This window comes from Aristolochia californica, unplaced genomic scaffold (assembly GCF_029961685.1).
Source record: "Aristolochia californica isolate CCGP_79_NKW_82.1479 unplaced genomic scaffold, dmAriCali1.0.hap1 SCAF_9, whole genome shotgun sequence".
Taxonomy (NCBI): domain Eukaryota; kingdom Viridiplantae; phylum Streptophyta; class Magnoliopsida; order Piperales; family Aristolochiaceae; genus Aristolochia; species Aristolochia californica.
Genome location: NW_027182290.1, coordinates 36357034 through 36382255, shown reverse-complemented (window position 1 = coordinate 36382255; position 25222 = coordinate 36357034). Strand labels below are relative to the sequence as shown.

General features: G+C 38.8%; 4 protein-coding genes across 5 annotated transcripts; 2 read left to right on the top strand and 2 right to left on the bottom strand.

The window, feature by feature from the left end:
• Nucleotides 1-1169: 1169 nt before the first annotated feature.
• LOC137941358 (galactinol--sucrose galactosyltransferase-like) lies at nt 1170-4124 on the bottom strand. The gene is made up of 4 exons (XM_068786724.1): nt 2901-4124; nt 2447-2624; nt 1983-2350; nt 1170-1875 (listed from the first exon to the last, which is right to left on the bottom strand). The coding sequence occupies exons 1-4, from the start codon at nt 4122-4124 to the stop codon at nt 1312-1314; spliced, it is 2334 nt and encodes a 777-aa protein (XP_068642825.1). The 3' UTR covers nt 1170-1311.
• Nucleotides 4125-8954: 4830 nt separating this feature from the next.
• LOC137942181 (uncharacterized) lies at nt 8955-11360 on the top strand. The gene is made up of 4 exons (XM_068787875.1): nt 8955-9575; nt 10369-10458; nt 10540-10607; nt 10703-11360. Exons 1-4 carry the CDS (start codon nt 8955-8957, stop codon nt 10824-10826), a joined length of 903 nt encoding a protein of 300 aa, XP_068643976.1. The 3' UTR covers nt 10827-11360.
• A 594-nt stretch (nt 11361-11954) lies between these two features.
• Nucleotides 11955-15856, top strand: LOC137941959 (SUPPRESSOR OF ABI3-5). The gene is made up of 10 exons (XM_068787596.1): nt 11955-12054; nt 12546-12651; nt 12750-12816; nt 13131-13194; nt 13258-13349; nt 13444-13551; nt 13808-14077; nt 14631-14842; nt 14971-15189; nt 15447-15856. The coding sequence occupies exons 1-10, from the start codon at nt 11963-11965 to the stop codon at nt 15540-15542; spliced, it is 1326 nt and encodes a 441-aa protein (XP_068643697.1). The 5' UTR covers nt 11955-11962; the 3' UTR covers nt 15543-15856.
• A 682-nt stretch (nt 15857-16538) lies between these two features.
• LOC137942069 (kinetochore protein SPC25 homolog) lies at nt 16539-22611 on the bottom strand. Of its 2 annotated transcripts, none has more exons than XM_068787744.1 (8): nt 22387-22611; nt 21672-21728; nt 21152-21298; nt 20445-20558; nt 20259-20348; nt 19964-20125; nt 19683-19870; nt 16539-16907 (listed from the first exon to the last, which is right to left on the bottom strand). In XM_068787744.1, the coding sequence occupies exons 1-8, from the start codon at nt 22547-22549 to the stop codon at nt 16896-16898; spliced, it is 933 nt and encodes a 310-aa protein (XP_068643845.1). In that variant the 5' UTR covers nt 22550-22611; the 3' UTR covers nt 16539-16895. The 2 variants fall into 2 exon arrangements, with proteins under 2 accessions (XP_068643845.1, XP_068643846.1); XM_068787745.1 differs by having other exon boundaries at nt 19683-19894; nt 20003-20125.
• Nucleotides 22612-25222: the final 2611 nt, after the last annotated feature.

The following is a 25222-nucleotide window of genomic DNA, read 5'->3' as shown; positions in this document are numbered from 1 at the left end:
GCTCAAACCCATACTACCAAAGAAGGTCCACATATCTAAGATTATTATAAGATGGACCCACAATAATTACTGAACTGGCATTATTATCACATAAGTTGGAAGATCAAGAATAACTAACAAAAGTATCTTATCTTACGGTCACGTCAAAAAAAATTATAATTTTAGTTATATTTATCTTTTATCTATATTAAGTTATTTAATTATGTTAAAACTTATTTTAAGTGTTAAAGTTTTGGTGTAATTGGAACAGAGATAGTTTTATTGTAATTGGTATCTACTATATTTATCTAATATAAATAGAGGTTTATATTCTCTGATTACAACATGTTGTTGAAGTTAATTAAATGTTTTTTTCCATAAATTCAATAGAATTTAACATCAACGAACAGTTAGCAACATACCAGCCTGCAGGTACAAGGACAAGCATCTAATCTCGAGGTGCAGAAACCTGAAAATCCTTAGAAGCCGAGAGTTGTTAAAACTTCAAGAGACCAAGTCCACCGTAAGATAAATATATGGGGCTCGTAATCCATAAAAATAATGAGTCCACTCCACTTTGTGAATACAGAAAACAAGGCAATTTAAGTACTTAATCATGCATAATTCCAAAGAATCGAATCGAGGAATTTGAGAAATTTTTGGAATTGGCTGAATTTGTGGTCAACCACTCTTCGATTCACCTCTGTGTCCTCGTCCCTCAGCTTCTCATTCTTCCGTCTCTGCTTCAATTGTGCCCCTCCAAATTTCCTCTCCCGCCGCCTCTATTTTCTTTGTTTACACCAGCCGTGGTCCCTCTCTCGCCGCCCCTCTCTCATAATCTAACCCTAATAATCAAAATGTTTCCAATCGCTTCCCCTCTTGTCTCTGAGGTCTTCTTCTCCTCCCCTCTTCGCAGCCCCAAATGGCCCTCCTCATTTCTCACGTCACCAACTCTTCTCCTCTCTTCATGGGTCTTCACTTCCTCAGATGTCCCAAACGTTTAGCGGTATTGTTGCTACCAAGGCGCCTGAAATACGTTCAAACACAATTTACTTTGTTCCCAAAGAAATCTTTTCGATTTCCTGCATTTTCTGCTCAAGATGAAACTACAATGACGGAAGAAATTGAAGAAAACAACGTCGGAGGTACTATTGTTACTGTGGATAGTTTTCGTTACTGGCAAAACTCTATAAACATGAAAAGCTCTGAAAGACAACCGTTTCTGAAACAAAAAAAAATGAAGATTACAACAACTGGTCTATACATATTACAAATAACAATCACAGCAAAAACATCAGTCTATTCGTCGATACAGACAGGTTTCGTTACCGATTAAAACAGATATTCAACAAGGGATAATCCTGAATAGTGAGGCCAGGGAACTTGAATCACCACCAGCTTCTCATCATACACGAATTCCACATCCGTTCCGTCAATTCTGCAAGCATTCGGTTTTACAGATGAGAAGACTTTCAATTCTCCTCTACCCTTCACCCCAACTCGAACCACAGTTTCCCCTTCGTCCAACTCCAACGACTGAATTGCTCCTCCGGTATTCAACATATTTACCAAACCAATCGGAGCAAACTCAACCGATTTCTTCGAAAAGACCTTCACCGGAGAGACAGTCAGCAGCTCGAAACCGAACGGGGCGAGTGTAATTTCCACATTCTCTTTCGGTTTCAAGAGCATTAGCCTCTTTGCCTGGTACAAGTATACCGCGAAAGTTTCCACCCCTTCCACATCGAAAGGGATTTTATCATTCTCCCATTCGATATCACTGGGATTTGCAGTCGAAGTGATGTCATGGGAATATTCTGAAGCACTTTTGTTTTTTCTCTCTTCACGGTCCCATCCTCCTCCTTGACAATTGAATGCTCCCAGAGCTCCCGTGAACTTTTCAGAACACACAGATTAATCACAATTAGCAAATATTACAATGGTAATCTTTAAGAAAATAAAGAAAGAAAAAGAGAGTATCGAAGAAGTATGATTGGGTATACCTTATTGAGGTTCCATATCTTGAGCATGGTCTTGCCATTGTGCAATGGGTCTTCAAACAAACAATCCCTCGTCGGAAGGGCGTAATGCTCGCAGCGGAGGATTGTACCGTCGGGCAAGGCGAGGCTCTTTAGCAGATCGAAATCGTGCTTTCCGACGGAGTCGCTAACGTAGATGGGGCCGCCGGAGATTGCACGGGAGGCGGCGTGGAACTTGGCGCAGGGATGGGTGGACTGAAACATATCCCAGTCGGGGTGTATGACGTTGCCCATCCACAGGCTATTGTACGCACAGTGTACCATATGAAACCCTTGCAGCCAGAACGTGCCGTTCGGATCCCCCGCCGGGTCGGTGCACCAAAAGTCATCCCCTGTTCAAAAATATCCACTCAGGCCCATTGGTTTATCCAAGTTCATTTTTCCTAATAAAATATTATTTAAAAACAAAAATAGTTAAAAATACTTACCAACGCGGCCAAGGGTAACAGTGTCGGTTCCAAGGAGCATGAAGTCGTTGCAATGCTCCATGCTAGCAATCACCCCGTTGCCCTTGAAGTGTTTCTTCACCGAGTCGCTCAACGCCTTGTAGTAAGCCTTGGCCAGCTCCACCCGCCCGCCGTACTCCTCGCACACCAGCTCCAGCAACTGTTCCCGATTCACAGTCCACAAACCAAATCAAACCAGAGTTTCGAAAATATTAAATCGTAAACCACAATAACGTACAACATCACTGGAGGAGATTGTGAGAGAGACTTGTCGTCTCTTTCCAGCAGAAGCAGAAACAGAAGCAGAAGGGACCCAGCTTCTAGCTGCTTCGTGAACTGGAAAGGTCTATTGTTTTTCTTTTGGCGAGAAAGGAAATAAAGGGGCTAAATTCATTAACTGTGCCACCGCTGCATGATAATGGTGTCAGCAACTTACATGAATGACATCGACTTTGACGCCGTCAATCCCCGAGGCGGCGAGGTGGGAGTGAAGGCCCTCGTACATTTGGTGCACCTGTGCCGGCGGAACTACCCCGACTGCGTTGTTCACGATCTTGTCGACCGCCAGGTCCTCCATGGTGGTCTGCAGGCCTGGGGTGAGCTTCGGCGGGATCACCTTCGCTTCCGGCATGCCGGGGACGTTTGGCCGGATGCCACCCCAGTATCCGCACAGCGCGTGCCACACGTATACGTGTTCGATGCTGGTGAACGTCTCCTTCAAGTCCCTGACGAAGGCGGCCATCCCGGCGCCGGACTTGGGGGAGGGACTGCGGTAATCCCGGAATTTGTAGTTTTCCTGGAACTTGATCAGCCTGCAAGGCATTTGTTCGCCAGCGGAGGTTCTGTTCATGCCTTCCTGGTCGCTGATGGAATCGTCGTCGTGGCAGATGGACTGCCAGCCGTCATCGATGAGGACCAGCCCCGGCGGACAACCGCCGCTCACCAGGTTCTGGACGCCTTCCCAGATCCCTTCCGGGTGAACCTTCAGGTAAAATGCATCCCAGGTGCACCACCCGAGCTTGTCAACTATCCCCGGCGGAGTCTTCTCCTCCAAGAGCTTGAAGGTCCCCAAATGGGCTCTCACCACTTTCATGGCGTCTCGCACCAGTTTGTAAGGATCGTCGCCAGCGTGCATGTAGAGCACCGTCCGAAAGCTGGAGGCTGTCACTTTTGTCGAGCTGCTCTCCACGCAGATGGCCACGTTGTCGTCCTCCCCAGCTCGTATAGAACCCCGGAACGCTCCTTCGATGATAGGTAGGAGGAGAATGTAAGGCCGCCCAGTATCAGACTTTTCTAATATCATCATCTGGGTCTCGTGCTCGACGTCGCTCCCTCTGCTGCCGATCCAATGCGTCGTCCACCAGACTTTGAATCTGAAAATGCTCATGAATCTGATCCCCGAGAGCTTCCCGATGGGAGCAACGTGCCAACTCTTGGGACCGTCGGAATCGAACCCCACGAAGCATCCGCTGAGGCTAGAGTTGGCCCCTTTGACCGGTGAAGTCGGAGTAACCACAATGTTCGAAGGAACGTCTGACAGAAAGTGGTGGCCATTGACGCAGAACTTTCCACCTTGGAGACTGAACGACTGAGGGCAGGGATGACCAGCAAAATCCATCATCGGGTCCGCCGCGGTGCCTTTACTCAAGTTGGGAGCCATTATTGATCAGCAAAAAGGAAGCGGAAGGTTGATGGATTACAAGGAAAGAGGAAAACAGAAGACAATAATTTGCAGCTTTGAACAAGACTATAAAGATCGGAAGAGAGCCGGAAACTTGGAGAAGACGAATGCCCAACGCCCCAATTTATACATAAACGGCTGCAATGTCGTGCGATGTTATCACTAAATTAAAAAAGAAAAAGATAGAGGAATCACTCAATTCAACTTTTTCCGAAGCTTATCATGAAGATTAAACGTTTAATTCCTCAAAAGATAAAAATCGTGCGTCGTCAATTTCGTCATCCTGAGAGCAAGTAGCAAGTCGATGTAACCGGTGGGGCGTTCGAATATGTGCCTCACAAACACCAACGTGCTCCGTTGGGGTCCTTGTCGTAGAATTCTGTGAACCACCATGCTACTTTCAATCTCCCTAGACAACCGTCCACTAATCTCCTAACGTGGCCAATGCTGATTGGGAATTACGATGATTTCCTAACGTTAACGGTTTTTAATCTTCTTGGTAGTTGATCAGAATTTTCTCGAGATCAATCTTCTTTGGAAGTTGATGACCACATTAATGATATGTTTCGTGCATTTACTCTTAATCGGAACCGTCCCACGGGGAAGCTTCGTCGCTGACGAATGGCACCGGTTCCAACGTCCAAAAAAGTCGGTTGGATGAGAGGACGATGGCGCGAGGGCCCCGTACACTACGTGCCACTACCACTGGATGCCACATGGCACTACGGTCACTCGTCCCCATTCAACGGTCTATACGTGGACCAATCTGATTGTTCCACCTTGTCATCAGTCGCAGTGTATTGTCATCTCCGCCATTACCGGCTACAGTTTTGAACTTTGAACGGACGCTTCCTGCCTGTAGGTATAGGATAATGGGGGAAATTATCGCCTTTACGTGGCGGTCCGATAGCTTATCTTTTCTTTTGAGGGGTTCTTTTTCCGGTACTTCGGGGTTGTTCCTGCTTTCGGTCAAGGGGATGTCCTGCCTTCGGTCAAGGGGATGTCCTGCTCTGTGCTCACAACATTGGCCGCCGACCTTTTCTTATCTTCTTTGGTAGAAACCTTGAATCTCTTTTTCTTTTTCTTTTTTGCTGAGCGAATCGGTTACAGAAACAGAAAACATAACCGCGGTTTGGTGACGGGACGGGTTGTCGTTTTTTTCTAGATTATCTTCTCGGTGATGGGTAAACTGTGCATACGCTCAAGAACTCGTCTATCGATCCGCCGGACACCTGTGTCGAGCAGACGCGGAAGTCGACTCGACGGTGAGAATTGGGTCATTAAACGTGTTGAATCTTTTCTTATCCGAACTTTGTATTTTAATTCTTGCCCTCTTCAACCGAATGACCGACAAGGTAATATGAAAAACAGAAGATCAGATCCCGACAGCATTTCGGTTAGCTCTGTACGATTCAAAGGGACTTTCGTCGTCGCTTGACAGAGAAGTAAATAAGGATAACTGGATTAGTGTAATCACAACCGAACCAGATAAACTGAGTTAATTGGATTAATCAACCAGAATTTTTCTTTCATGTTTTGAAATCATAAAACATAAAAAAATGAACGAGAAAAAGACCCACGTGTTGAGGGAGAGGGGTAGCAGCAGCCTGTAGCCTTCTGTACAGTGAAGTTAGCACCAGACAAGCGAAGACAGTCGAAGTTCGTGGGTGAAGGGGACCATTCGTGCTTGAGCCAAAGAACCAAGACGATAAGAGCAAATTGCTTCGAACAAAACGATTCTGTCCATTTGTAGACCCGAACCCACTGTAATGTCCCAATCAATCAAAAAATCCCTCGAGTCCCCTCGTCGCTACTTGCGAGTTGCGAGAGGCAGATATCAAATTTCGCTGTCTTATTGACATCCAAAGCTGCCATGTTGAACCACAGAAAGCACAGGACGACAGAAGAAAAATATCGGGTGCATCTCTGAGGTGAAGCGAAACCACCACAGATTGGCGAGTACAGTGAGAGTTCATTCATGGCGGGGCCTGCTCGGCTGGCCTTGGTTGCGCTCACCGACCCTGCGGTTTCTGTAGGCAACCGCGTTGTGAAAACTCGTCTTCTTTCCAGCAACTCGAAAGCAGACCGGAAGAGTAAAGAGGCAAAAGACAAGAATGCTAAAGATGCAGATATCGAAATGGAACTCAGTAATCTGTTCTTCAAATTAATCAGAAATCCGGTAATTAGCTCCAAATCAATCAAAGTTAGCCGTAGCGCTGGAGACTGCTTTCAGACACTCTATGAAGCTGTTCAATAAGGATTATCAAAAAAAAAAAATCCATACTCTGGATAACGACGAAGAACTCGGTAGCGTTTGACATGCAGCGTTCGAAAAAACAATAGATAACAAGCTAACTAAAGGACGGAAAAACAACGAAAATCAAAAGGTCGTAAACGGCGACCACCTACAGTGAAAAAACGTCCGACGGATGGGATCGTGAACCGCCGCCTAGGTGACGATTAGCGAACCCTCGTACACGGATCACATCTCGATATGAATATTCGCCTGGTTAAAATTCTTGTCCGAGATGACTAACAAAAGCGTGGACGTCGAATCAGGCCCCCTGCGATGAGAGATTCTCTTCTCCTGAAGAATCCTTCATGGACGATGTGACAGTGAAAGGTCCCATTAGATCTTTCTGTATTGCACAAAGCAGATTCGTCGTGGTTGTCCTTTTAGCCATTCGATGCGGTGGAAATATTCGATTTTCACCTCTGGATGTGTTGGTCAAGAAACATATCGGGAGTCTGTCGCCTAAGCTTGTATAAGTATCAGAGGGCTCTCTTTAGTAACAAACCGACGTCAGGGCACAGAGTCCACATTGTCTAGCTTATTGCATTAAGGTCCCACAAAGATAAAATAATTTATTTAAATAAAACTAACTTAGAGTGTATGGTGTGAAAGTATTGTGATAGTAAAAAAATTAATTATGACGATTTATCCGAATATATTATACATATTGTGTTGTTTTTATGTCAACTGAATTAAAAAAATATATTTAATTAGTATCCAATAAAAATAAGTTTGTTATTTAGTCGAAGATATCATGTTTCTTGTTAATTAAATTATCGTACAAAAATTTAGACAGTACACCCAATAAAATTTAGACTTATCAAAATTTATCTTATGTAAACATAAAAAAATTAATTACCCAAGTTAAAACCCCCATCGATGGTCTAGATTATCAACATTGATCATGACCAGATTAAAGGAACCTAATCACTGGTTGACCAATGGTCTTAATGGTCGAAGTTTTGTGAATTAGATAGTAAATTGTCAAAAGCAAGTTTATATGACAATACAAATCTGTTGTTTAAATAAAAAAATAATCAACGGTGAAGGTGAAGTGGATTGTATAGGGCCGTTGTCAAAATTGAATTTGAAAAGAATGACACTTGAGAGCCACTTAAGCAAACGAGGTGGCACATTTTTGGCATATAACATCACCAAAGGGTAGGGGTGGCATCGAATTGAGCTGAGCCTAAACTTGTTTATGTTTGAGTCGGTTTTGATTTAAATATTTCAAACTCGAGCTCGAGTGAGCCTAACCTCGAACCTAAAATTTTAATCGAGCTTGAGCCCAATAATTTTAATTAAGTTTGAACTCCAACCTACATTTAAAACTTTATATAAAATACATGTCATATAAATTGTATATAAAATTATGCATACATTTTACATAAAATTAGGCATGTCCTCTACTTAAAATTGAGCATGGATAATAAATGTAGTTGAACGAGTTGATTTTCATCCCAAGTCTTTTGATGGTAGACAGATCCATTCAATTTCATTGATAACAGTAAACAATGAAACAAATATTATCTATTTTTTATTTATTTTTTATAAAAATTATCAATTCATAAACAAAATTTTAGAAATAACAAAGTTTTAACTAGTAAATTGACAACTTGGAAAAAAAGAGACACATCAGCATTCATCACTAATGTGGCATCACATCATCAGCCACATCATCATGATATATCAGCAACACACCACGTCAACAAGTTTTTTTCCCAAAATTTTCTTTTATTATTTAGATGACTTCTTTTGAAATTAATATTTTGAAAAAAATTAATTTTTGGTTCAAAATTTCTTATTCGTTGGTACAAGTTTCATAATTTTAAGTTTTAGAAAAATAAAATAAAATGTGAAAAAATTATTATTTTTAATAAAATCACAATTTCACCAAATAACTTTAAATAATAATTTTAATATTTTTAAAAACAATTTATATATTTTTATTTAATAAACTAGTTTTTTCTTAAATAAATTATTCAAATTGTAATATTTAAAAAAATTTGCATAATAGCTTTAAAAAAAATACATTATGTTTTTTAATAATTATTTTTTAAAAAACAATTATTAAATAAAAAAGGTAATGAAAGTTTATGGTTTTTAAAACCAGAAATTAATGTTTTAAAATTTTTTAAAATACAAAAGAACAATTCTATAATGAATGCATGTAGCGGTGACACAGTACCTTGATGACGTATCATGATAACATGTCGTCCACATACCTGATGATGTGGTGATGTGCATGTTATAGTCGTAATGTGCATGTTACATTTCGTTATCGACTTAAGCAATCAAACTTAGGTATTTTTTTATATTAACTTTACAAGTTGGTTATTTTTGTTAAAAATAGGTAATTTTAGAAAATGTAGCGGCCTGAAAGGCTTATCTACCCAAAGATGTACCTTCAGTAACAGGAGAGGGTAGGGTTGCATTCCCGAAGGATTTCAGAGCTGACCTTGGGTAGAAGGCTCACGTCTCGGATCCCGCGACGAGGTTGTCTCCGAAGAGATCAAATGGTGAACTTGCTGAAAGCACTGTTGCCCGTCTTCCATGGGATGATCAGAATATTAGCAGGTCTGAGGCGGCAGACTGTGGAGATAGAAGACGGAACCGTGATGAGCTTCTGGATTCCGCGCAAGTTGGAGAAGAAGAAGCCTGCTGTGGTTTTGCTTCATGGGTTTACAGCAAACGGAATTCTAACATGGATGTGTCAGGTGGTGTCACTCGCCCGCGCAAAGTACGCAGTTTATGTGCCGGATCTCTTGTTCTTCGGCGGGTCAGTCACCTCCAGCACCGACCGGACGCCGGCATTCCAAGCTAGGTGTTTGATCAAAGCACTGACGGAGCTGGGCGTGGATAGGTGCAGCGTGGTTGGGTTCAGCTATGGAGGAACGGTCGCGTTCAAGATGGCGGAGTTGCAGCCGACACTGGTTGTCTCTCTCGTCATCACCGGAGCGGTACCTGCCGTGACTAGCTCCATGGCTGCAACAATAAGCCGCAGCCTGGGCTTCCATTCTTTCTCCGATTTATTGCTCCCAACAACTCGAGAGGGCCTCAGGAACCTGTTCGCCATTGCAGTTTCCCCTGACACAAAACTGATGTTACCCAATTGTTTCTACACTGGCTACCTTAAGGTACATTTTTTCCCCTGGATTTCTTCTTTCTTTGAGTTCCCTGGATTGGACTATCGTTTGCTCAAAGCTTATCAATTAACTTACTGGAAACATGTATGAATCCGAAAGCCTGAAGAAATATATGTTGTTCGTAGAGATCAAACTCCTCCACCTTCGTCATGTTTTCAAGGGAAATTTAGGTTTTTACCCAAATTTTAAAATTTTTATTAGATAAATAATGATGGTTTAAACTTATTTAAAAAAATACCTAATTTTAACTTGTCAACTATAAATGTATACAATCACAGATGACCTATAGGATTTGACCGATTACACATCATTAACATTCAGTGAGTGTGAGTCGACTGACACCTTTGACTGTACACCGAGTGGTGCGCTGAGTGCTGTTGATGTAGTGACGTGTAATTAGTCAAAACCTACGTGTTACTTTTGACTATACATGTATAATTGATTGATTAAAGTTGGGTATTTTTTGAAAAAATTTCAAACCGTCGTCATTTATCTAATTAAGATTAAAATTTTGGGTAAAAAGCTAAACTTCTCTTTTTTCAATTGGTAAAAGAACAAAATGAATAAAATAGGTTACTAAATAAAAACGTAATAATAATATTAAAAATCCTATGAATAAAGAACCGATAAGAATATTAACCAAACATATAATTAATCAATACTTTGCTAAAAAAAATTTAAATTAAAACTATCTACTAATCTAAACAAAATACCCAGCAAATGGCACCACTATCAATGCCGCCATTAAACCAATTATAGGCCTTTAACTGGTTGACTGTTGCAGTCGCTGTTCAATTACAGGGAGGAGAGATCTCAACTTCTAGCGCGTTTGGTTGTCAGCGATGAAGATACCGTCATCCCCAACTTTCCGCAGGTAACTTTTGCTCTGTCTCAAGACTGAACTCAATGGCGTTGTTTTGTTTCAGTATTTAAATTTTCTGTGTTGTCGTTGCAGAAGATACTTCTACTATGGGGAGAAGACGATAAGTTTTTCCCACTCGACCTTGCCAAGATAATCATGGAGTTAGTCCGCTCACAGTTAGCTTCTCCATTTTAAGTTTTGAATTGAGAATTGGATCGAAATTTAAGGGTATTGACATTAAATTGAAATTGTACAGGCAACTGGGCGGCGGCGGCAACACGACGCTGCTGAGCGTAAAGAGGGGTGGTCACTTGGTTTGTTTCGAGCGACCTTTCGTTTACAACAGGCTTCTGAAGGAGCATCTGGCCTCCTGCTCCTAATCCAGTTAAACTCGACCCTCCTTGCTCCTTCAACAGGCTTACAACAGGCTTCTGAAGCGATTTCCCACTGCGCATCTCTCGACCAGCTCGTTCCAGCGCAGCGAACATGTACTTTGCCCAGAGGAGAAATCTTGTTGGAATATGTTTGTGATATGTGTATAGTATTTAACTTTCAGTATTTTAATGAACTAGTCTTTTTGGGTTATATTGATTAGGTATTTACATAGTATCCCCACACATTCGCATGTTTGCATTTGTGTTTGTATTTGGAATTTTTGTCCTGGGTTTAACCCGGAGGTTTGGTTTACGGGGGAGTGTTGGAATATGTTGGTGATTTGTGTTATGAACTGGTCTTCCGCACCTTAAACGGTTAATCTTTTCAGGTGGTATTGGTTAATTATCTTACATAATACCACAGTGGGGTGGGTGTAAGTGTGGGTCCTTGTCCCACTTAATAAACTAGTATTTTAGGGTTGTATTGGTTATGTACTTACATGTTATCAGAGCAGGTTTCGCCCATCCTGCTTTTGAATCCCCGCGCATTCGCATATTTGGTGCGGGGACTTTGCATTTATATTTGCATTTGGAATTTGTCCTGGGTTTAACCCGGGGGTTTGGTTTTCGGGAAAATATTGGAATATGTTGTATTTGACTTTTTGCATTTTAATCGATTAATCTTCTCGGGTTGTATTGGGAATTGGGTCTGGTTTATTTTATTTTTTTATTTTAAATAATTTTCATTAGGAAATTTTATTTTTAACCAATTAATTTCGTTGTTTATGTTGATGTAACAAAATAAAAATAATTCAATTTAAAATAATAAACAATGGATAATTAATAAATAACAAACAATAAAAAATAGTCAGTATTTATATTTATACTAGAAATAAAATATTTTTTATAAATAATAAAAATAAGGTTGAAGCTATAAAAGACAAGTAGATTTAACCTTTTTTCTATTTATTTTCTCATATTTTTGTATAGAAACAATTCATAACATTTCATGAAAGTGAGAGAAATTACGTAATAAATTTTATTACCTTAAAATAAAAAGATTAATTAAAAGAAAATTTTATAATAAGTATTTCTTCCATACGAAAAGCCCCGAAACCGTCAGGGGGACTGGAAACGAAGAAATGGCGGGAACAGAGGAAACCGCTTCCGGAAGTAAGCAGGCGAATGATTGCTTCCAGTGGGACGAAGATTCTCAGCTCTATTTCCATGCGAGGTCCAAACTTTTTCAATATGTTACAGAGGTTGCTTTTCAGATATTCGTATATGTAGTTTCGTCGCCACGAATGAATTTTATTACATAAAAACCCTAACGGGTAATCTGTTTTCCGAAGGCTCATCCGTATGATTCGCCATTTTTAATTGATATACGCATTGATCAATTCATTTCCTAATTTTTTGGAATGGCCTAATCGAGTTTCACAACCCTTTTTATGCTCGTTAGAGAGTTAAGTTTGTTTTGTTTTGAATTCTGTCTTCTTTTAAGTTTTTTTTTTTTTCTGCAATGTTCGATTTCCTCTGAGGTGTTCTATTCGTTTCATTAGAATTCAGACGGTTTATTTAAAGCTCGTTATTTTCTAAGTTTCAATGTCCTGTGAGATATTCCATTCGTTAAATTAGTCAATGTGAATGTTATTTACTTTCTTTTTACCATGAATTGGTTATATTGTTAATCCTGATTGCTGTTGACTTGTGAATCCGCTGCAGTAGTGGTTTCTATCACGATCCGAATGCTGGCTGGTACTATAGCAGCAAAGATGGCCTATACTATACTTATTCTAATGGAGGATACCAATTGTTGGAACCTGAGAAGGTGTTGCAAATTGTTTATCCAGCTTATTTGATTTTTTCGTAATCAATAGCTTGTCTGATATTTTTATTTAGGTATTGGATCTTTTTCTTTTGTTCCAGGGCAGAGAAGATGAAGGTTGTGAATCCTCCGCAGTGACTTCTGATGAGCCTTTTCAAAATGAAGAAGGTAAGGTTTGAAACGAAAACTCAAAAATGCTAACATTCAACACAGACAAGTTGCATTGATTACTTTGTCAATTATGTTCGTTTAGATACCATTTAAACTATCAGATTACCTTACTGTGCAATAAAAACTCTTTGGTAAGATTACATGATTGAGCTATATTACTTGAGCCATGAGCTCCAAGTATGTAATGTTGTTACTAACTTGAATACATGCTTAGGCATCAATTTCAACATTGTTTAAAATATTAAAGAAATAAAAAACTGTTGGGTAAGCTGTAATATGGGTCACTTAATTCATTCAGATGCACTAAACAGGCAAAACCGAGGGCATGATCAATGGCGACATCGAAAAGCTGTGTCCTTGCCCACCATCTGAATGGTTTGTGCTGGCAGAATCTTTTGCTTAATCTTCCTTTCAGAAGCTTTAATTTGCTATGTTCAGGTTGGAGGACACACTTATTGATCTATATTTGGCGGGCTATTCAAACTTGTCAATTGAAAAGGATGAGATGGCAGGAAACTTGGAAACACATGGTGATTCTGACCTGAAGTCTCTCTTTTGCTGTTGATTACGAAATATCGTCTCAGATTATGCAACTATGAACTGGTTTTACTGTTTGCTTTTCAGTTTCATCTACTGAAGAAATCATGCTTGATGCATCTGGTTCAGAGATGATCCTGTCTGAGGAAACAACAGATTGTGTGCAAGGTGCAAATGATCAACCAGAACCACAAGGTAGTGCTCATCGTTCTTCACTTATCTTCAGATCTTGCTATCCTATTGTATTCACAGCTTGGAGCTTCTTCTCTATCTTGTTCATATATCACTAGTTTTCCTGTCCTATTGCTATTGCATAACTCTGTACAAATTTCTCTTTTGTCAAGTTATATATGTTGTAAACTCTGTCATATATTGGGATGCATGCCTATGAAAGTTTGTAGTGATACATGTACATATAACCTAGGATTTCACGCAGAGTATTTTTCTGCAGATATTTCCTGGGAGGAGGAAAATTGGCTGGCCCAATATGGTCAAGTTGCACAAACAGGGGAAGATAGTTTGTCATCTTCAGCTATAGATTTGTGGGATTGGGAAATGGTCATCCAAAATGAAGAGAAAAGGCATCGAGAGGTAGCTAGACTGGTGGGAAGACTAGTGAAAAGGTCCTCTAAGCTTCATCCTTCTTTGCCTGCCAGTGCAACTCTTCTAAAAACAGCTGCCATATGTGAATCACACCTTGATCTGGTACGAGTTGCTTCAGGTTTGTGTCTCTCTTTTTTCTTTTTTGGGATAAAGTCTGTCTACCTAGTATAGAACTTCTAGTGCTACTGTATTTTTTAAACATCTCCAAAACTTGAAAGAAATAGAGAACAGAAGAGAGTTGTATTGATAAATCAAGGTGCAAGAGGCTCATAAGAAGCTATTGGCATCTTATTGGTTTTTGTTTTTTGTTTGTGAATGTAAATGGTTTAAGAAACTGCCTTTCAAAAAAACAGAAAAAGTGTAAGAAGCCATCAGATAGGAAAATACATCTAAAGATGAGAGAAAAGAAAACTTATTTCCCTGCGACATGGGTGTCTAATTTAGCATTCGTGTTCTTCTGTGTGTTGTAACTTGCTAATCTACAATGTAATCTTCTATACACTACTAATTGAAGCAAGAAAATTGTGTTAGCAGACTCTCCAGGAATTTATCCTAGATATAAAATTTGATTTAGAAAAGAAATTTATTAGTGTGAACAGACTTTATTCTTGCTCATGGTGTGTTTGTTTTCTCTTACTCTTGTTCTCTGGCAAATTTATATTTTTCTCCAGGGCAGGTTTATAGATTGAGGACTCCTAACTCAAGATATCTAGCATCCTTGTCAAAATATGATTCTTCCAATCCCACGGGAGACTGGGGCTTCCCTGATTTAGTTAGTGTGCTTAGTACATCCTCATCTGTTCTTGGAGAAGGTTGCGAATATGAATACTCAGATCAGCTGTCTATTTCAACACCTGGTGAGCTTCCATCTGTAATGGCAAAGGTGAGCATTTTGTGAACTGTACCTTTTTTATTTCAGTTCTCATCAAGAAAGCTGATATAAGTATACAAGAGTTTTTACTGTTTTCTTCACACTGAACTACTCTCCTCTCCCCCACCACTCACTTGCAGCATAGAAACCACACATACAGAGACAGGGCAGCTGAGAGAAGAAGTCTACATGGAGGTTTTGGTGTAGGTCCAGGACAAAAGCATCCGGATGGCACTTCTTGCAAAGAGGAGCAATCATCAGCTTTCAGTACAGAGGAGGCTGCTGCTGAAGCTGTCAAAATGTCTTTCGGAGCTGGTAGTTATGGTAGAAGAATTTTAGAAAACATGGGTTGGAAAGAAGTAAGCATCATACAGACATGGTTCATTTTCTTAGGACTAGGCAAACATCATTTTTCATATTGTAAGCCATTCAAATGACAATCTTCTCGTTCCAAGTGCCTGGCTGTATCCACTAAACAAGAGCCTGCCAGCACTGATGTTTTGACCCGACGTGGGATAAAACATTAAGCATAGTCCATTGTAGATGTTGTAGCTAGGATCCCTTGCTCCGAAAATTGACATTCTATATAACCTTCTATTTTGTTGAACATTGACAGGGAGAAGCTCTCGGGAATACCAATAAGGGTCCTATAGAACCACTGCAAGTATTTCAAAACAAAGGGAACGCAGGAATTGGATGGAACCGTCCCTAAGTCACGGTTATTCTTGTTTTCCTCTTACCATTCCTTGGTCGCAAAGAGTGAGACCCTTGCTCTTGTCTGTGACTTGGGTGATGTTTATTTTTAGAGATCCGTCTGTGATAGTACTACAGTGGATGCAAGTATAAATCAATTGTGTACTTCGACTCCTAATTTTTTTTATGTATTTACACAACCTATACTTTGAAAGGCCCTCTCGAGCTGTTTATACGGCTTTTCCCCTCAAAGTGGCCGAGCGGTTCGAAAAGAGCAGATGAATTCCTGCAACCTGGTGAAAGGCGTCAGCCATCATCGTCATTGGTTGTCAACAAGGGGTCTTCTTGTCGAAAATCAGGCCAAGTAAAATTTATTACGTATTAGATTGTTTCAGTTTTTAAAATGTTAGAATAATAAAATTGATGAGACACCTATATCTTGTACAACATTAAGATTTACAGAATCAAAACAGATTGGATGAGCCACATAAGTCGCCATGTCCGGTTTACATTTTTTACTCTTAACGACCTAACTATATGCATATTCGGTATTTTCCCTTTGCGAAATCAGTGAACCAGCTTCTCAACTACATTCGTCAAGCTTCATTTTTCAGGTAAGATGCCAAACCTCTTCTTTAACAAGACCACACTCATCCTATAATCAACCTTTCTATCGTGAACTTTGATTCAGTCAAATAACAAGGGCATCCACAGCATGTCTTGTGGCTTTGGGTCCACAAATAAATACAGCTAATGGAAAATAAACTGTGATTAGAGTTCATTTCATATCTAGCGAATGATGAAACATTTAACCACGAAGTTGTTGATGCAAAATGACCCAGTGATCCTTTGGCAATTATGAACTATTAAGTTTAATTACATAATGTAGGGCATATTTGACGCATCGCCTAAATGCGCTAAGCAATTACAACACTCAAAAACGATGGATCAGCAAGACAGACCCAGTCTTTAATCAGTTAAGCTTTGGCAAAGACATTAACATTAACAGGGGAGAATCAATACATTAATGAAAATCCAGAACAGGACGGAGAAGTTTTGGAAGGGGAGAATCCATAGGCATATGAAAGCAATTTTGGCTTCTAATACAGCAAAAGTTAATTAGACTTACATAGATACATTTCAGGAAAGAAAACAATAAATGACAAACATGTTTAAATTTTCATAAATTACCCCATGGGATAAAAAAAAAAAAAAACCGTCTTATGCTTGCTAGAATGATTCAACAGCATATTTACCTTGGTCATGGCCACCAAATCGTTCAGAGATCATTTCAATTGCAGCCGTATAGACAACCTCTCCAAATCAAGACACTTCCATATACAACAGTAATTCCGTAGTTGTCTTCATGCAGTTATTGTATATTCTGTTATTCCCAAGTACTCAATTATGAGAAGCTGAATAAGATTTTTTTTATAGTATCACTTCGAGCAGGTTACTACTATATGCATTTAAACACAAGTTGTCTTAATCATAATCAATTCAGGCAGCGGAAAATTCATGCCCTACTTCACGTGAGAAGTTGACAATAAATACATTCATGAAAATTTTGGGCCGGGTTACAATTGCCCGTCTGACACATCAATGCAAGTTAAAAGGATGAATGACATACAAGATGTAGCATGGGAGTTTTCAGCAGATATAGACACAGAATAAGGAAAAGACAAAATTACTATGGACATTGTAAGAGAAAGAAAGTAACAGTCCCTCTTCTGTACCTTTTGGGCCAGGAGGTGGGCACAAATGTGTTGACTCCTTAAAAACTTCAGTTACAACAAGATGCAGTGTGATGGAGAGACAGGATCAAGTTAAATAGACTTAACCAGGTTGCATCACTAAATTAACAGGACTAAAATTTTAAGATCCATAAATTTATTTGCAAAGTTTATTTTTAGTTTGATGTACAAGGTACATGGACCTGGCACAGGTTTCAGGCTAGGGTCAAATCAGTTACAGCATGCATCTGAAAACAGCAATAAATTTGCTGTGAAAAATCTAATTATGTTTCATTTTTAAAAACAAAATTATGGTTCACTGAAAAAAGAAGAAGTCTATTATTAGTCAGTTAGCATGATCCCACCAAGGAATACATAAAAATGTGGGTGAAACAATCGTATCATGCACAATTCAGTTCCGAGATGCAAAGGTTCTTGTTTTTCTTTCCCTAGCACTGGAGCCTTGACGCTCTATCCATTACATTACTTGAATCAATCATATTATATGTCATTCGGGTTTCATAGTCTGTGCGATAATTTTAGTTCACTGGAAAATATTGGAAAACAATCTAGGGAGCTCATAAAAACTTGTTAATCATGAGTAAAGTTGCAAGAAAAGCAAGAGAAAAGTTGAAGATCTAACCCCTTGATGCAATACATCATAATGTAGAAGATCTAGCTGAAGAATATATAAAGACAAGAGATCACTTCAAAACCACTCATGCTTATGAAAGAAGAAAGATGGAGACCCAATATAAAAATGCCTGAATTTTTAATTTTAAACTCAAATTCTAGAAATTAATAGTTTTAAATGGAAAATCTCAAAGTTGCAAACTTGTTAGAGAGTTTAAGAAGATGAGTACCTTATTGTTTTGATGGGAAGCATCACTTAAACAACAACTTGTTGATTTGGTTAAATGCTTCAATCAGAAGTTTTTTCATGCAAAATTTTCCTGTTTTAAGTTTGGGTATTTGTTTCTAATTTTTTTTTTTTTTGATGAATGGTGCATATATTGATAAAAAGGAGAAGAAAAATTACAAACCTAGGTCCAGGGGCCTGACTCCACAACAAAGTGTTGGAGAGAAATGCCCGCCTTGGCTTGGGTGTCTGCCAGGTGATTAGTAGAGCGGGGAATGTAATTCTATTTACAGCTTAAATGGGAAAATAAATTACATGTTTCATTACTCATATCCTAATGACGCTATGGGGGCCTAACAGAGTTTGCACACCAATTGATAATCACTTTTGAATCGCCTTCAATACAAAGAGGACCAGAGAGGTGGCTAGAGAAAATTTTCAGCCCGTGCAATAGTCCCGCAAGTTTTGTTGTGGTAGAGTCAGAGTTGCCAAGGGGGCCTGCATAAGAGAAGAGGAGGTCACCAGCTGCATCGTGGATAACACCACCGAACCCGAGCAACCGAGAACACTTCCATCAAAATTGAGCTTTATATGCCCGGGAGGAGGGAGGGCCCATATAGCCATTGTTGGGGGGGGGGGGGGGGGGGGGGGTGAGAGGGCAGAGATAGACCAGCGATTGTTTGCCAGTTTCCCTTGAAGTTTCTGGATCTTTTTTATTTAGGAGCCAAACAAATACTTGGTTGGTGATTGCTCCGTCAGAACCTCAAAATGAGAGGTTTTGAATTTGAATTTCCTCCGGTTACACTCTTTCCAGAGTGCCCAAATGATATGACCAATACAACATGATATAATTATTTTACCTGTCTTTGGGAGTTTGGAGTCAATGAGTGAGAGGACAGCGTCTGCTAATTTCCCGAGGCATAGTATTGGAAGCCAATTTTCTTTAAAAGGGATGTCCAGACCAGATGGGCAAACTGACATGATAGGAGAATGTGGGTTGCCATTTCTGGGGCATTTTTACAGAAGGGGCAGAGAGGGTCCAGTATATGGGTGCCCCGACGGATTAAGGAATCAGAAGTATTTGTTTCTAAATTAGTATAGCCTAAAGTTAGCAAGTCTTTAAGATAAAAAATAAATTCCAGTTTTTAAATTTCTTTTCCAACAAGTAAAACTAAATTTAGAAAGTTCTAATTAGAATCTATTTTGTAGAAGGGACAGCATAAGAGTTTCATATTTTGTTGATTTGTATGCCTACAAAATAGCTTCATAGGTAACACAATCAATCCTTTCTGTTTTTCTCTGTTTGGTATTTTTTCTTAGTAGCAGCAACAACCTTACTTTATATCCTTCAAGTTTTATGTATTAAACTTAAATTCAAAATGTAGTTTTCTTAGTTGTTGTAGAAATCTAGATTACCTACACTCTAGAAGAAACACAACTTTGGTATTCCTTGAATCTAAACCACAAGCCGGTAATCAACTTTTCCAAAAAAAAAAAGGGTAATCAACAAATAAATGGGTAGAACTTAAAAAGAAAAACTAATTTTTTAAGTGGGATCTCCATGCACCTTAAAACGTGGAGAACGGCGAACTGGAAGTGCAGATCCAGGAGATGCAGTTAGAGGCTTATATGGTATGCCATGATTGACTTTTTTTGAAGGTCTATCCAGATCTGCTCGTTGCCCGGTTTGAGACTTGTTTTGACCACTCACAGATACTGAGGAAGCAGAAGCTGTTATACTGGTTGAAGGCATGTCTGAATAAGTGAAATGATGTGGAGCTATTAGAAGAAGACAAACAAAGAGAAAATAATTAGTTTTTTCAAAGATTCACAGGTTCATCAGCCTACAGGTATAATCAGAAAGTTTCAGCAGGTCAGAGATTGCACCATCTGATGTAGCAAGCCGAAATTTTTCTCTAATAGTCCGCACAAACTTGTACAACTCATTGGTCTGGTTCAAGTCTTGAATCAAGTCTTCTATGTTATCCAAAGATGGTTCACAATCTACCACTGATATAAAATAGAAAAGCATACCCAAGATGGGAATTTTTCATATATATCAGATAGTGTGGAACAACAAGAATAACTAACTATTGTCAATACATGAGATTAAGAACACACTAGGAGTACAAGTCATACTTACAAGTGTAGGTATCATTGTCATGTCGAATTGTAAAGGAAAACTTCTTATTTGGACTTTTCAAATCAATTTTGTTGAAAATGAACTTGACCCCTTCAAAAACCAAGGTACAAGAATAATCATGAGGAGGAATTCTAATGCAAATAGGAAGAAATGATAAATCGTGACAGGCAAAAAGGACTTGCTTACCCTGGCCTCCTTCAATGTGGATGCCAAGGACCCTATTGTACCAGCAAATCGGTTCCTGAAAGTCTTCATTGTGCTCCTTGACTTTACTCCTTTTTTGGTCCAGTGCAGCCAAGGCTGACAAGCATGAGAATAAAAACAGACATTCAGGAAAAAAAACACACACACACACAAAAGTGGCAAGAAAACCTTAGGAACCAAATGTAAATTTTTATCTCAATCAATAAATTCTTTAAACAGGACAAAGATTAAGGTTTGAGGAAATACTTATGCAAATCCCTTTCAGAATTAAGAAAAAAGGAGGTAAGACATCTAGTATTCATATGCTTTTAATAGCTTAACACTAGAGATTAGTAAATCTTAAATTTTAATCTGAGTTAATAGGATTCTATGTTCATCACTCTTTTGAAACCCTTCAAAGAGAGGATTTAAATCTCTCAAATCAATTTCATTGTTTACGAACTGGCAAAAAGTTATTTTGTTCAAAGAATAAAAAAGAACAAGGATCAAAATTGAAACTGCAGCCTAAATTTTATCTAGATATTAAGCACTATGTTTAAAACAGAACTCCATTGGCCAAGAAGAACAAAACTTTGTAACAACTGTCTTTATAAACCAATGACATCTACTATAAAAAGTCATAGTAACCATTCAACGACCACATTGAAAATGGATTGAAACATGAGAACTCTAGATTGAATAAACATTACCGAGCAATTGTTCGGATATTATTTTTTTGCATCTATCTCTTCTTCTCTGTTGTTCTAGTAACACCTTCTCGAGTTTTTCTACTCTACTTTTTACGTCAGAAAGAGCTTCAATGGTACTGCGATGCTTGGCTTCCTTCTGAGTCTTCACTGCAGAAGCAACAGATACATTGAAAGGAATACATCAATCTATCATTTCAAGGCTAATCTTATTATATAAAAGATCCAGCACAAGAACATTTTATATGCTAAAAATAACGTGATCACAATGAAGGTCTTCCTCAGTCAGACTAATACTAGAAATGAAACCCAGCTAAGAATCAACTAATAAAAAACAAACCAACAAGGATATCCAAAGCTACTTCAGTCCTATATCTATATACAAAATAAATTTAATCTCAATTGCTATTGACCTAAATAAAGAGTAAATAAAAGCCACTTGGAAACTGAAACAATTCTAAGAGCTGAAGATATTGAGGAATAGTGCTTTTAAAAAAGGAAATAAAAAGAACTAACTGCACACCTGACACCATATCATCTACCTGTTGTCTATGGTAATCCTTCAGTTTCAACAGTTTAACTGCAAAACATTGATAAAAATGAAAATGACAGTCATACAAAGATAAGCATAATAACCACGGTGGTGATACAATAGAGATGCCAACTGAATTCAATCTGAGATACAAAGGAAATATATATTAAAAACTACAGTCTTGCAAATTTCCATTTAATTATCATGGTCTCAGAACTCGGTAATTTTTTTTTTTTTTAAAAGTGGAGTTTAAAGGGAAAAGAAAAATTATTAACAATGTCTTTAACATTGAATTCAATGATGACCAGATTGGAGCAAATGCGCGGCGACCAAAATCTTGAAAATTATCACATTTTTTGTTCTTACTGCTACCTTGGATTACAAAGCCTAGAAAATTCGGCTCTGAATTTTGCAGTAAATATTCTTTCCCTCGAGAGTATCGGGTGAAGTCTAAAAATATAAAACAGGACGCACCAATTCTGGCTATAAAACATGATCAGCCATGATTCTTAACTCGAATTTTAGAACCGTCCAATTAAAATTTTGGACTATTAAGTAAACAACCAAAACATAAGTGTCGGTCCCAAGTTTCTTATCAGTAAACTAGTTGGTACAGAAAGAACGACCAATACTTAGGTGAAGTGCAAAGGAAACTTAAAGAACTATCATGAGACACCTCGGACCTAGACAAGAACACGAAAAATACCTTGATGTTGAGCTGTTTCTTCTGCTTTCATTTTAATCGATTGCAGGGACTCGCACAAAGAGTTAATGGTCGAAGCCGCTTTGTGCCGATGGATTTGCATCTCCTTCTCGGTGATCAACCGAATTTCGGCCATTTTTCGTGGCAAGTCTGAACTTTTCTGCATGATTACTGTGTCCCCGCGTCGCCAGAGAAGGCCGGTTCGAGTGCCCAACAGGGGCTTCGCGCGACTGCTATCCCGCTCTTTCCTTTCTTTAATTTTCGAAGTATAATTTTCCACGCACCGCTCTCCGGTGCGGTTAGCGCATGCAGGCCCAAATAAAGAGCTGTGATGGGCCAAGCGAAGTTTTTAAAGGCAATGGACCAAGTGTCACTTAAACCCCAAAACGGCCCATCCTCTATGCTTTCCGTCTAAGGATGAGTCAGTATCAATCTCGCACGAATGAATGGTCCCGATTCGATTTTATACATAGATGCAGAGAGCACCCGGAGCTCATCATATTGGGTCCAGCCCTCTCTGAAGCCCTTAATATTTAACTTCATAATAAAAATAAGATAAATAAATTATTTAAAATTTTTTAATATATTATTTAATTAAATATAAAAAATAATATACATAAACAAACACGGTTATTTTTATAATGTCTATATACTTAATCAAATTCTTACTATTACAATATCTAAATTATCACTCTTATATACTATTAAAAGTCATGAATATAAAAAATAACTAAATAGGATAATTTATTAATAAAATAAGATAAATTTTTATTTAGTCTAAATTAATAACTCTAAATAGTAATTTAATATAATATTAAAAATCATAAATATAATAAATAAATAAATTTTATTAATAATAAATTTAAGTATTTCCGTTAAAATCCAACTGAATTAGTGAAAGTGAATTCATTTTCACTCTCCCCTTAAGCAACTCACTAACGCTTTTGGAACCACTTTCACTTACATAGTGCTCTGACAGCCCTCAGTCAACAAGTGTGATCACTCTCCACTTAGCTAATTTTTTAATAAAAATTAAAAATAAAATAAAAAATAAATAAATAACTCTTTCTCTTTCTGGTTTATCCATGCCCGATTCCTGCAAATATTTATCCCTTCTTTCCCGAGTTGTCTCTTAGCTCATTCAAACAAAGTCCTCTACCATCATCACTTGTACTCGTATGACGCTTAAATAATGGAGAAGAGTGAAGAAGCACCCTTCGTTCTGTAGGGGCCAACTGCCAAGCCCGGATTGTTCAGAAGCAAATTCAAATGGTGGTTCAGAGAGCACAAACTTACCAGTCAAAAAGAACAAACAAGACCTCCATTAAAGCCCAGTTTCACGCAAAACGAGAGACTGAGTCCGGCATTCCCGACCAAGTGGCTTTCCCACTCATCTTCCAAAAACCCCTTCCTCCTCCATCTCCATTATAAGAGTTGTAAAAATTCAGTCGCAGACGAACACTATATTTTAATCTTCGTTTCTCTTTAGCGCCAAAAGGAAGCCCCATTAGGCTACTAATCTCGAAATTAGGAAAGAAGATAAAGAACACAGTAATCTGACGAGTGAAACGTCTCCTTCAAAGCAAAGGATAGAGTCTAAAGAAGCGGGAAGATGATAATTCGAATGCTGTTCAAAGATTTTCTGATAGTCAAAAGATTTTGTCTAAGCTTCAAGTAAATTGTTGTGACATAACCATAATGTCGGAAGGTACATTGTTTTATTTAATAAATTTAATTTAATAATTTTGACACCCTGACAAGAAACTTCTCTTTCCATCACTAAAGTTTGCAGCTTTTCTGTCTAAGATGCTTCCTTACCTATCATCATAGTCATCTTGACGGTTCATTTCATGGGCCCACGAGTCTAAATTTCATCAATCTGGAACGGTCACATCATTTTTGTTACTATGTCCCGACTCCCAATTTATGCATAAAAGATACCCTATTCCAGTGAAAATTGCACTCTCATTGCATAATTTCAAAGCTCCACTGTGGGCCCTGGGCCCACAATCACAGATCTATTCATCATGGAAACTTCTTGATTTAATCCCTTTATCCCCCCTAAAAGTGGACACTGATTGCCATTTGCCTCTTGGTAGGAGTCTGACACGTGTCCTTCACGTGGTTGTACGTGACACCGTTTTCAACTGGTTTCCGTGACGACATTTTGCGGCCGATGTGGCGATTTATTTTTTTACGCGGTTCTTTTTCACGGATTCGAATGTCACGTGGTGTCATTTTTTTTTCCAATCTAATTTGAATGGGTGCGGCCTGCTGTCTTTGCTCTTAAGCAGTGGATGCACGTGCAGGCAATAGGCTTATTCTCCACATTCTTTTTTCGTTTTACACTTTTGCCCTTATTTTGGTTTTTTTAAACTTGGATTCCAGAAATACCCCCGTTGGGCAGCAGGAGCGTGGCCACTACCTGCCGAAGGCCCTAAAGAGTTGAAGAGGTCCCCACCGGAGCTTAAATGGGAAAAGTGTGGCCCACCAAGACATTAAAGTTTTCAATTTAATTTGAGATAAATTTATGATTTTATTTATTTATTTATTTATTTTTATCAGGGTGGCAATGGAGGTTTGGTACCGGAAACCCTTTTATCCGAACAATCATGAACGGAATCCTGGAGGACGCGAAGAGGCGAGGAGAGGGGAAGGAGGTCGGATGTCGACGTCAAAGTGGGCTTCTCTGCTTTTGATGAGGGTCGTCTCTTCCTCTTGCCATCGACAAAAAAATTCACACCAAAAGCTGTCCGACACAATGGACTCTTTGCCCTTTATAATATCCATCTCCTTCGTCCTCTCCCTCTCTCTCTCTCTCTCTCTCAAACTTATTCCT